Consider the following 11,410-nt stretch of genomic DNA (forward strand, 5'->3'; position numbering starts at 1 on the left):
GCCCACTGGCAGGCCTCAGCTACCATGAAGGATGGGTGGGGCCAGCTCAGGTGCTGATCCCCAGGCTAGTAGGCAGGCCACGTCCATCCTTGGCTCTGTGTGCTGGAGGTTTGTGCCCTACTTTACGGTGTACTGTCCTTGGATGAGAAGTGCAGTGGGCCCCCAGCTCTACTGTGGCCTGACCCAGAGTACTAACGGACCCCACAAAGAATGTGGGGTGTGCTGTGGGGCAGCCATGTCACCAAGAACATTGCAGGTAGCATGCTAGCACTGTTCTGGAGTGGGGAGCCCCTGGGGGGGCTGGAATCTGATGCCCTTGAACACACTTCTTTAGCTTCTCTGCTTCCGTGTGTGCCCAGGCTGCTGATGTATGGAGAGCCAATGTCCCCTAGGGGGGCCAGTGCTCAACAGAGTTACAGACTGGCTAGCCAGCCCCAGAGAGCCTGCCTCCCACCACCCTGGGCAGCAGTTGTGCGTACATCACATACGTACACATGGGCTTGTGTACACACCCCCACACACGTGGTTCCGCACAACTTCTCAGCGCTTTTCGCAAAGCCAATCGCGGGAGGTTCGAATACTTCCAGGCAAACCAAGCGCGGAGGTACTCCGGGAAGTGGGAGGCTCCCCTGGTAACCGTTGTAAGGGGGGGACGTCCCGGAAGTGGGTTGTCCGCGGCGTTTGGGCACGCCATCTGCGCCTGCGCACGCCGCAGCAGGGCTGGCGCGGAGCATGGGCGAGCCGGAGTTGGAGTCGGAGCCGATCCGTCTGAAGTGCATACGGAAGGAAGGCTTCTTCACGGTGCCTCCGGAACACAGGGTGCGACGGGGAGCCGCTTGGGCTACTGGCCCTCCTGGCCGGAGGCCGGGCTGGGCGGAAGCGCGCAGGGGTGCTCGGCGCCGCCCTTTCCGGCCCGGGTGGGCACGACCGTCCCAGAATGCCTCGCAGTGGGCGCGGACCCTGGTGCTGCGCTTCCAGTCGGGGCGCCGCCTCTGGGAGGAAATTGTGCAAAGGACCCGCTGGCCCGCAGTGAGGTGGCAGCTCCGTTTCCCGGCGCGGTGGGAGTGATACCGTATTTGGGCCTTTCTGCTTCCCTCTGCCGCAAGCGCCATTACAGCCCCTGTTGTAGTCGAGGGAGGTGAAGCTCTGACCCAAGCCCACCCAGGAGTTGGGTCCCGGGCGCTGGATTGCATTTGCAGCACTTGCTGCTCGGGCCACAGCACCGTGGAGTAGCGTCCGTGAGCAGAGTGGACGACAGGAGGTCTGTCAAGCAGTAGGCTCCGTGAGTGGGAGCAGAGAATGGGCTCTCAGACCAGGCAGGACCCCTGCTGTGCTGTGTGGTAGGACGGGGGAATTGCCGAAAAATCCCGCGGGGGTGGGGGGCGTTCTGGGAAAAACCTGGCGAAAGTAGCATTTCTGCTGGTCCAGGGGAGTAAGTAGGATTTGGATATGTAGGGATGGTGCGGTAGTAGTGAGCCCGTGTGAGCAGGAGACCCCCACAGAGAAAGGGAATGTGAGAAACAGCCAGTAAAGGGTAAGACCTCGGATCTGTGAAGTTGAGTGGCTGGGTTGTTGTCCCTGGGGTAGCTAGCAAGTTCCAGACTTGTGTGGGTTGTAAAGGTTCAGAGGGAAAACACACATTTAAGCCACAGCCTTGTGCAAGCATAGGATCACTTCATAAGCAATGACGTGCGTGGGCCCTCTGGAGATCTCAGACAAGGGAGATCCTGGTTATTTCTAAAAGCACAAGCAAAGGGGAGTGGGTGCTGAAGCGCTGCAGATGGTCACACAACTTTCTAATTGGTCAGCCTGGCCTCGAGTCTTGATTTTACTCTCAGCTTTGGCACTGGGTCAGCATGCTTTCGGATGTCTCTCCACCAACAGTACTGTCAGGGTATTTATTCGTGAGGACCAGCCATCAAGGTTAACAGGCTTGCCAAGCCTGTTCTCGCAGGTCCTCTGTTCATTCCTATTTAGCAGGCAAAAAAGTCCCTGTTCTGTCCTTGTCAGTCCCCTGGGGTCAACATCAGGAAGTGGCATAGTGGCATTTAGGGGCCATAAGAAGCAGGAGATGAGAGACGAAGCTTTGCAGCATATATCTCAAGACTTCAGAATGCTCAAGGCCTGTGTCTTTCTGCATGCACCACTTGGTGGAGCTGTTGAGTCGATTCAGACTCATACTGCGTAGGGCAGTAGAAAACATCTTTTTTCTGAGGTAGGGCTGAAGGTTTTGAACTTCTGATCTTACAGTTAGCTCAGTGTGGAACCACTATGCAAACAGGGCTCCTTCTGCTAGTATAAACCCCCCAGAACCCAGTGGCTCAGGCAGAACAGACCTCTCTTCCTCAACTTCAGAGGTAGGCAGCTGTTTTCCACAGGGAGGGGCAGGTGCTTGTTCTCTTACTACTCCATGCACACCTCTAAATCCCTGTTTGCTTCTAGATCAGAGAGAGCCTATGTCACTCAGCTTCTGTGAATCTGGAAGCTACAGGTGTCACCTGGCTCTTATCCCACTGGCCAGAATTGAGTCACATGGGTTCTCTTAACTGCAAGGGAGGCTGGGAAATAGGGCCACCAGCTGGTGCCCACATGCCCTTGACAGTGTGTGAATGTGGGGACAGTTAAAATTCGGCCACAGGAGCGTGTCCACTGCAGTTGTGAAACGCCTTATGGAGGCCTTGGACCTTTTCCACCTGCAGAGGGCCACTAAGATAGCAAACCTGCGTGCTTTGTCTTCTGCTTTGTCCAGTGCGGCTCCCACAAGGCACATGTGCCTTTGATCACTTGAATGTGGCTAGGGTAACGGGAATTAAAAGTCTTTATCTAAATACCCACACGTGACCAGTGGCCATTATTGTGGGCAATGCCATTCTAGACCATGGGATGGAAAGGGAGGGGTCATGCTAAAACCATGAGTGAGCTTCTTGGTGCAGCTGACGTGATAACCCCTCTGCAGTGCTTCCGTCAGCTGCAAGACCCCCACTCCCCGGCAGCAGGGCAGCATGTCTCTCTCTTTTAGCTGGGACGATGTCGGAGCGTGAAAGAGTTCGAGAAGCTGAACCGGATCGGGGAAGGCACCTATGGCATTGTCTGTGAGTGGCTGGAGCCGTGGCTCTGGGGTCTGGTGTGTCTGGGGCGAGGCTGTGTTGCAGTAGCAGCAGTTGTGGTAGGACCAGAGGAGACTTGTGCCCAGACACCATGAGGAGGGCAGACAGATCTGCATCCTGGTCATGAGACGCCCCTCCCATAGCTAATGGTCAACATCCTGGGTAAAAGCAGCACTGGGCACAGGGCCAGCTCAAGTCAGGAGACAGTCAGGGAGCATGCAGCAGTGGGATAGGGGTACTGTCACCCAGTGAAGCAGGAGTGCCGCTGGGCATCAGGGTTGGCCAGAGACAGAAGCAGAACTTTATCTGGCCAGAACCAGAGCTCTGACTTGCCTGGGGGCAGTGTGTCGCACGAGGGAGGTCATGAGGGGACTGGGGTGGCCTCTGCTATCTGCATGTGGGCTTTCATTCCAGATCGGGCCCGGGACACCCAGACAGATGAAGTCGTTGCCCTGAAGAAGGTGCGGATGGACAAAGAGAAGGATGGTGAGTTGGGGTTGAGACCGGCCAGGACCTCACAGTGGGGACTGAATTGTGTTAAATCACTCAAAGGTTTGCTCAGAGCTGAGACCTCTGGGAACCCCCATCCAAGAGTTCCTGCAGACCGGCTGGGAGGGCTCCCACTGGCCAAGCCCATCCTGCCCACCAGCCTTGGCACACCCGCGGTGAGATGAGGGGCTCAGGGAAGTGAGGTGGAGAAGGTGCGGTGAGGGGCCGTGAGATGAGGCACATGGATTTGAGGTACGGTAAGGGGTGGTGAGGTGTGAGCTGAGAGGTGTGGTCAGGTGAGGTGAGGTGCAAGCCCCAGATGAGGGTAAGGCCAAGTGAAGTGAGGGTGGGCTGGTGAGAAGTGCACCGAGGCTGGTGAGGTGTGTAGTGCTGTGAAGCACAGTGAGATAAGACCTTAACCTGCCCTTTCCTTGTCCCCCCAGCCAACCCCTCTCAAGTCCTGCTGGCACTCCTAGGTTGAGTGTGTGTCATGCCCCTCTGCTCACCCTTTGGCACCCCCTGTTGTCGTGAGGTGAACTTGCCCCGTTCACATGCCCTACACAGGCTAGGGCACCGGGGGCTGATTTCATGGGGAAGGAAGGGCTTTGTGGGGATCGCCCTTTTCCTGCTGGAGGGGCAGCAGCTGCTCTCATAGTGAGTGTTGGCAGAACCCAGAACCCGGGAGGCTGAGCAGCGAGGGTTGGCACGCTGCTCACCACGGCCCCTGTGTGCGACGCAGGGATCCCCATCAGCAGTCTGCGGGAGATCACACTGCTCCTGCGCCTCCGCCACCCCAACATTGTGGAGCTGAAGGAGGTGGTTGTAGGAAACCACCTAGAGAGGTGCGCAGCCTCCCCCTCCAGCCCCTCCCCTCTAGCCTCGGGCTCCAGCCTCTTCCCTTCCCTGCACCCTGAGACGGCCCCCTCCCATCTTCCTGCACCTTCAGATTTGGAAAGGGCCTTTGCCCCCATTGGGCAGGGTAGTTGGCATTGCATGTCTCCTCTTCCAGCATCTTCCTTGTGATGGGTTACTGTGAACAGGATCTGGCCAGCCTCCTGGAAAATATGCCAACGCCCTTCTCAGAGGCCCAGGTGAGGAGAGGGCTCCACTAGCTCTTGCTAATGGTGAAAGTTCCTCTACACACTTGTGCCAGCGTGGTTCCCAGTGTCTCGATAAGCCTAGTGCAGGGGCATCACAAAAGGGGGCTGGTGAGTTCTGGTGGGTGTGGTGAGGTTTGGAGGTGGTGAGGTGTGGGTGCTCAGGAGCACTCCAGGCCCCCGCTCCGGAGCTAGGGCTTTTAGCACCTCCGTCTGTGCTTGAGCCCCACCAGACACAGACCCGGGATCCCCGAAGGCTGTTGTAGCGACTGCCACAGTTGTCCCTAAGCCCATTCTGACTTGTGACCTCTGTCTCACAGGTCAAGTGTATCACTCTGCAGGTGCTCAGGGGCCTCCAGTACCTGCACAGGAATTTTGTCATCCACAGGTGGGCCCAATGGGACTCCGGGGACTTGTTGGGATATTTGCATGGGTGGGAAATGGGTCTGTGATCTGGGGAGGGTAGCGGGGCCACACTGCAGTGGGAGGTCTCCTATGGCCTTATGAGGAGGAGGAGGAGGACGTCTAGCAGTACCACAGCGCAGGCTCTCTGAAGGGCCCCTCCTAGGGCCTCTGATGCATGCCAGTTAGCTGAGGAGAGGCGGGGCTGGGAGAGGAAAGATGCCTTGACTTTGAGGGTCTCCTCGGTCAAGTGGTCTCAGACACCTGTATGTCCCCTGCAGTGTTGTTAGATGCAATGTGACAAATAGGGGCATCACTGCCACTGTATTATGGGTTCCCCCTTCAATAAGGTGTTCACTGCGTCTTGCCCATAGGGACCTGAAGGTCTCCAACCTGCTCATGACAGACAAGGGCTGTGTGAAGACAGGTAGGTGCTGTACCTGGCATGTTCTCATGGACTCAGGGAGCCTGGTGCCTGGCTCTGGTTTCTGAATTCTTTCTCCCCTTATTTCAGCGGACTTTGGGCTCGCCCGGGCCTACGGGGTCCCTGTGAAACCAATGACCCCCAAGGTGGTCACGCTGTGGTGAGTTCCGGAGCAGTGTGGTCACTGACCTCATGGGAGCACCTGGTACAGGGGTAGCTTGAGGCTGGCTGGCTGAAGTTCCAAAGAGGTTCTGTGGTTGCCAAACTTCAGAGACACCCTGGCCCAGGACCAGCGGAACCATCCCAAACCTGCATGATCCAACCAGGCATGAGGTGGGGCTGCCTTGGCGAGACTGGAGACTTTCCGTAGATGATTTCCAGCTCCAGGAACAAAGTCAGATCAGGCTGAGAGGATGGTTTTGCTGTTGCCGGGCCCCCGCTCCATCCTCCATCCAGAGTACCTACCTCCCCTCTGCAGATGGGCCCAAGAGCCGGGCAGGGCTGCAGTGCTTCAGAAGTTAGCTCCGGGTGGTGGGTGGACATAAAGATGAGCTGAGACATACACGAGGGGGCTTTCTGTCCTGCAGGTACCGAGCCCCTGAGTTGCTCCTGGGAACCCTCACACAGACCACTAGTATCGACATGTGGTGAGGAGTGGGACCATGGGGTGGGGGCACCTAGGAACCAAGGTCTTTGCTCAGTGGGAAGTGGGAGAAGAGAGACCCTAGATTTAGCCTAGGGGGCACAGCAGCTTCTCTGTGGCCCCAGCCCTGGGTAGGCATGTCAGTGGAGTATGTATGTGTTTGGCTCTCTCTCTAAGCAAGGCCCATATCCTTGCCCAAGGGCCGTGGGCTGCATCCTGGCTGAGTTGCTGGCCCACAAACCACTTCTGCCAGGCTCCTCCGAGATCCACCAGACCGACCTCATCGTGCAGCTACTGGGGACACCCAGTGAAAACATCTGGCCGGTGCGTACCTTCAGCCTGCCATCCAGGATCCTCTGTCCAGTTGCCCCTGGGCTACCATCACTCTTACCTCTCCCCGCCCCTAGGGCTTCTCAAAGCTGCCCCTGGCTGGCCAGTACACCCTGAGGAGACAGCCCTACAACAACCTAAAGCACAAGTTCCCATGGCTCTCTGAGGCTGGATTGCGCCTCCTCAACTTCCTCTTCATGTATGACCCCAAGAAGAGGTGCTGACCCTGGCTGGCCCTGCCTAGCCCCTCGTGTTGGGTTCTGCCAAGCCCTGAGTGGTCCTTAGCACTCTTGGGGGGAGGGGGATGAAGACACACAGCGGGACACAGTGAAAGGTCTCCGCTCACCTCCTCTGGGGCTGAGAATGGGGAAGAAGCGTTGACGGGGCAGGCGGGGTATGAGAGGAACAAGCTCTTAACAAGTCCGCTCCTAGGGCGACAGCCGGGGACTGCCTGGAGAGCTCCTACTTTAAGGAGAAGCCCCTGCGTAAGTGCCCCCAACCCCACCCCCTTTCCTCCAGCAAGTGCTGGGGCCACAGCCTCATGGAGTACCCCTGTCCCTGAGGCAGTCAGGCAGACCCCAGTTCATGGTTGGTCCAGGTGGGTGCCTCGTCTCTGGGCACTGAGCAGGTCTCTCCCCACAGCCTGTGAGCCAGAGCTGATGCCCACCTTCCCCCACCACCGCAACAAGCGGGCCGCCCCTGCCACCACTGCTGCTGCCACTGCCACTGAGGGGCCAAGCAAACGTGCCAGGCCCTGAGGAGCCCAAGACCAGGAGCACCTTGAATAAGAGGGGCTCGGAGACGGACAGAGCTCACCCTGGATGAGGCAGAGCCCCTGCAGCCCTGAGGTGTGGTGGCTCCATTGGGACAGTCTGCTGCTGCCCAGCTCTGCTGAGACAGCTGCTGTCTGCCTCAGGTGGAAGATTCGAGTGGATGCATTGTGGGGCCACAGCCATGGAAGCTTCTCTTGGGACCCCAGGCATCAGGACTACCCGGGGGTGGGGAGCTGAATGGCAGGGTCTGGTCATGACAGAATAAAGTGCCTGGAAACTGGGTGCATGGTCTTGGGAGCTCCTGTCCCCAAGCCACTCCGGATAAAGAATCTATTGTGGGTGCAGTCACTCGTTTAATGTCCTTGAGGTTGTAGTTTGTGTGCCACACAGGGTCATCTTGAGCAAGGGAGGGGAGAGGAGAGTGCTGGGTAGGAAGGAGTGCAGTGCTAGGTGAGGGGAACAAGGACTTCCACAGGCACCTGCTTACCTACTTTCTGAAGCTCACAGCTGTAACCTACATGTCCACGTGCCCCTCCAGCCTGGGACCCCACACCCTGGTTGTCAGGATAATGTCGTGGGGCCAGCCCAGGGGTGGAGGCTTCGTGCCCCTCTCAGCCATGACTACCCTCCCTGTGAGCGCCTGGACAGCAGGTTGGGAGGCCGAGAGCCCGGAGGGCACTAGGTCTCCCATCTGGGAGACTACAGCCCTAAAGGCGGAGTGTGACTTTGCATGCAAAGCTGGGGGACAAGGCATCAGAGGACAGAGACCCCTTGAGGACAGATGAGCTCTTTGCCCAGCATGCACAGGCCTAGGGCTGGCTCCTGAGAACAGGCTACCTGCTGGCCCCACAGTCCTGGTCACCCTGGGAGGCGCCTCTCCAGGGTGGGCGGAGACCGGGCCTTCAGAGGCCACGCCCTGATAGCACCACCATCCACCCCTGGAGCTCCAAGACTGTTGTTGGGGCTTAGGGTCTGGCCCGAGGGGCACCGTCCAGGGTTTCTGCTCGGGAGCGTGACAGCCATGGGCGCCTCCTCAGTGGCTCGCCTAGGGATGGCTGTAGCACACCAGACCGCAAGCAGTTGTGCCCTGCGAAGTCGTCAGGACTGGCAAAATCAGCTGGCTGGCCCAGCTCCTGGCGCAGAGTAAGGAAGGAGAAGGGGGGTGGTTCTGGCTGCTCTTCCAGGGCCCCATAGGGCGGACTGTCAGCCAAGGCTTCCCATGCTGGACCGCCAATGCCCCAAACTTGGGCGCTCTGTTCCCAGAGGGGTGTCTCATAGGTCTGCTCCTCATGGGCTGAGGTGGCGCTCTCCTCCTCAGAGATCTCGTCCTCAATCAGGTCCTGGTACAGGCCCAGTGGGCACCCAAATGCGGCCAGGGAGCTGCGTGGGGGCAGAGGCGGTGGCTCCCCGGGCGAGGCTAACCTCTGCTGCAGCCAGGCCACACAGGAGGCCACATCTCCACTGGATCGCCGAGCCTCCAGCAGGGCTTCAGCTGGTAGCAGGCTGGTGCCCAACCTTGCCAGCACCTCGTCCATGATCTCACACTCCAGGCGCAGTGCGAAGCAGCCCAGGGCCACCTGCACCAGCTGGCTGGCAGGGGCTGGTGCTGTTACGGTCAGGCTGTGGTTGTCTTTGCGAGCATAGCCCATCTTCTGGAAACTCCTGGTGAGGAGGTCCTCAGAGAGTGCCCCCTTCAACACGTGCACGTAGCCCCCAGAGAAGGTCTGCAAGGGAGGAGCTAGTCACCAGCAGCATCCCCCCTTCTCACCAACCAGGCCCATTTCAGAGGATGACAGGCCCAAAGCCCTGTAGCAGGGAGGGAAAGGGCCAGGGGCTCTACAGGGCCCGCCTCATGAATGCCTCCACTATGGACCTCAGTGCCTGCCCAGGGTGGGATCTGGCACAGTTGGGCTGCTCCAGTTTGAATGAGTTAAGTCTTAGAACCTGGGACCGGCAGGTGTCAGTGTGGAGCGGCAGGCTCCAACTCTCACTTCCAGAAAGGGTGCCGCTGCCAAGGCAACCAGCGGAGGTGTACTTCGCCCACGTGCTTGGTGACATCATCTGCCCTACTCTTTGGAATTAGCTCAGGGTGACCCTGCCCCCCTTGCTGGCAGCAGGTGGGCATCTCCCCCTAGCTCCTAGTCATTTTGCTGGAGGTGCTCCCCAACCTGGTGTTTCCCTGCCACTTCAGTTTCTTCCCATCGATGGGGCTCTGGGAGACGGATTGCTAGGGTGACCTCAATCCCCTCCCCTGTGCCTTTCCAGGGACCTTGTGACAGCTGGGGTTCCCTAAAGGCCAGCCCTCCCTCCACCCACCACGAGCCTCAGTGGGGTGCTGTCCTAACACTCCATGCTGGTCCCTGGGACGCGCTGAGCTCGTGAGGGACGCCCCTACCTTAATGGTGGTGAACTCCTTTCTCCAGGGCAGCAGGTACAGGTGCACAGCGGCCAGCTCGAGCAGCTCGAAGGCGCGGGCCAGGCCACGCAGTGCAGGCGCCAGGTCGGCGCGGCCCCACAGGCCGTCGGTGAGCAGCGCCAGCGCGTCGTCCTGGAGCGCCCCGTGCAGGTCGAAGTCCTCCACCAGGATCTGCCAGAGCACGGCCCGCAGCGAGGGGTCTCCGCACACGCCCGCACGCCCGCGCCGCAGCTCGCGCTCCAGGCAGAGGCGGTAGTCCTCGGACAGTGACGTACTGCCCATCCTGGGGCCAGTGAGCGTGGGGGGGCCGGACCCCGCACGGGTCAGCAGAGCCCCTCCTCAACCCTCCAGCGGTGACACTCCGCCCGGCATCTACAGCGCTCCCGAGCTTGGAGTGCCCGCCCCACGGACCACCGGGTAAAGGGGCGGAGGGGGCGGCTCGGCGCCAGTGCCTCACACCCGGTCCCGCGGGCCGAGCGACCCCTAGGACCCACAGCCTCCCCAAGTTGGAGACTCCGCTCCTACAAGTTGAGCGCCCCACCTCTGTATGTGCAGCACCCCTGTCTGGAGGCTCGGGACCTCAGCTGAGCCCTCCTGGATCACAGCCCAGAGCCCACCCGACCATTCTGTGAGGCCCGCAAGCTAGAGACGTCCCTGCTGGTCCCTAGCGGCCCGGAACAGCAGCAGCCGCTCAGCCTCGGCGCGCTTCCGCTGGGCGCTGGCTCCGCCTTCTGTGACGCGAGAGGCGTGGCATGAGTCAGCTACCGCCCCTCGGCCGCACTGTCTGGGCGGAGCCGACTGGAGGGCAGGGCCTCTGGGTGGACCCCGAGGTGGAGCGCAGCAGCCCCGCCCCACCGAGCACCTGCTACCTGAGCTCGTGGTTGTCCCAGTGTGGATGGGCCTGGAGGAGATTGGCTGGCGAAGGGGAGGCTCAAGAAGCAGAAGCAGCCAGCTGCCCAAGGGGCTGTGGGTCGCTTACTCGGAATCCAGCAGCTACGGGGGATGTGGGGATAGGGGCGTGGGAAGGGCAACGCCAACCTGTCAGGTGTAGCATTGGGGAAAGTTTAGCTTGAAGGACCCCTGGCTCGGCACACCCTTGCCATGAACAGCTGACCCGTGTGGAGTGAGGGGCTGGTCACCACCAGCGCCGCTCCTACTGCCCACCAGATTGACCTGGCCAAGGTTCTGCCTAAGGTTCCTAAGGTCGGTGGTATGTGGGTTATGAGCTGTAGAGAGCCAGCGTTTGCTGCCCCTCTCCCTGAGACCAAACACTGTCTCCATCACCCAGTTCTGGGGGGGTCTAAGCACCTTCAGTGCCCCGCCACAGCCCACCCCCTGGAAGGCCTCGATGCCCAGATGCCAGCACCCATGAGGCCATGGTAGGGCTACCCTCCAAGGAGCCTCTCTCCTCTGAAGCTAACCCCAAGCCACCACTGCTCCAACACAAGGGTGGCCAGTAGGCAAAGGTTGAGGCCACATCGAGGCTCCCCAAGCCTCAGTTTCCCCACTGGGAGAGGAATGGTTCCTGAGATCCCTTCTGGGCCAGTGCTCTGGTCCCACAGTTCAGCTCAGTGAAGACCTCAGATCTCATTCCCGATAGCCCACTAAGGACTCCCAGGAGGCTCATGCTCCCCTTAGCCCCTCATCCACCATTCTGCCTCCCAGTCAGCAGAGACAGTGGCTGGGTCTTCTTGCCTGACTCACCTGGAGTGCAGGGCTGGGAAGAATG

General features: G+C 59.8%; 2 protein-coding genes across 7 annotated transcripts; one reads left to right on the plus strand and one right to left on the minus strand.

Moving 5' to 3' along the window:
• The first annotated feature begins 671 nt into the window (after positions 1–671).
• Positions 672–7,609, plus strand: CDK10 (cyclin dependent kinase 10). Of its 6 annotated transcripts, none has more exons than XM_075536960.1 (13): positions 672–819; positions 3,020–3,092; positions 3,522–3,593; positions 4,336–4,438; positions 4,606–4,687; positions 5,014–5,081; positions 5,470–5,522; positions 5,610–5,679; positions 6,107–6,166; positions 6,363–6,486; positions 6,570–6,709; positions 6,925–6,977; positions 7,135–7,609. In XM_075536960.1, the coding sequence occupies exons 1-13, from the start codon at positions 733–735 to the stop codon at positions 7,248–7,250; spliced, it is 1,101 nt and encodes a 366-aa protein (XP_075393075.1). In that variant the 5' UTR covers positions 672–732; the 3' UTR covers positions 7,251–7,609. The 6 variants fall into 6 exon arrangements, with proteins under 6 accessions (XP_075393075.1, XP_075393080.1, XP_075393076.1 ...); XM_075536965.1 differs by lacking the exon at positions 672–819 and adding an exon at positions 900–1,034; XM_075536961.1 differs by lacking the exon at positions 672–819 and adding an exon at positions 1,041–1,340.
• On the minus strand, positions 7,585–11,366 carry SPATA2L (spermatogenesis associated 2 like). Its single transcript, XM_075536966.1, has 2 exons — positions 9,661–11,366; positions 7,585–8,989 (listed from the first exon to the last, which is right to left on the minus strand). The coding sequence occupies exons 1-2, from the start codon at positions 9,961–9,963 to the stop codon at positions 8,231–8,233; spliced, it is 1,062 nt and encodes a 353-aa protein (XP_075393081.1). The 5' UTR covers positions 9,964–11,366; the 3' UTR covers positions 7,585–8,230.
• Between the last annotated feature and the right edge of the window lie 44 nt (positions 11,367–11,410).

This window comes from Tenrec ecaudatus, chromosome 18 (genome assembly GCF_050624435.1).
Source record: "Tenrec ecaudatus isolate mTenEca1 chromosome 18, mTenEca1.hap1, whole genome shotgun sequence".
In the NCBI taxonomy this organism is placed as follows: domain Eukaryota; kingdom Metazoa; phylum Chordata; class Mammalia; order Afrosoricida; family Tenrecidae; genus Tenrec; species Tenrec ecaudatus.

Excerpts from the sequence above, each read along its gene's own strand:
- CDK10 (XM_075536960.1), top strand. The coding sequence starts at position 733 with ATGGGCGAGCCGGAGTTGGAGTCGGAGCCGATCCGTCTGAAGTGCATA. Across the intron at positions 5,082-5,469 it reads AGGAATTTTGTCATCCACAG|GGACCTGAAGGTCTCCAACC; the intron begins GTGGGCCCAATG and ends TCTTGCCCATAG. Across the intron at positions 5,523-5,609 it reads CAAGGGCTGTGTGAAGACAG|CGGACTTTGGGCTCGCCCGG; the intron begins GTAGGTGCTGTA and ends CCCTTATTTCAG.
- SPATA2L (XM_075536966.1), bottom strand. The coding sequence starts at position 9,963 with ATGGGCAGTACGTCACTGTCCGAGGACTACCGCCTCTGCCTGGAGCGC. Across the intron at positions 8,990-9,660 it reads AGGAGTTCACCACCATTAAG|ACCTTCTCTGGGGGCTACGT; the intron begins GTAGGGGCGTCC and ends CCTCCCTTGCAG.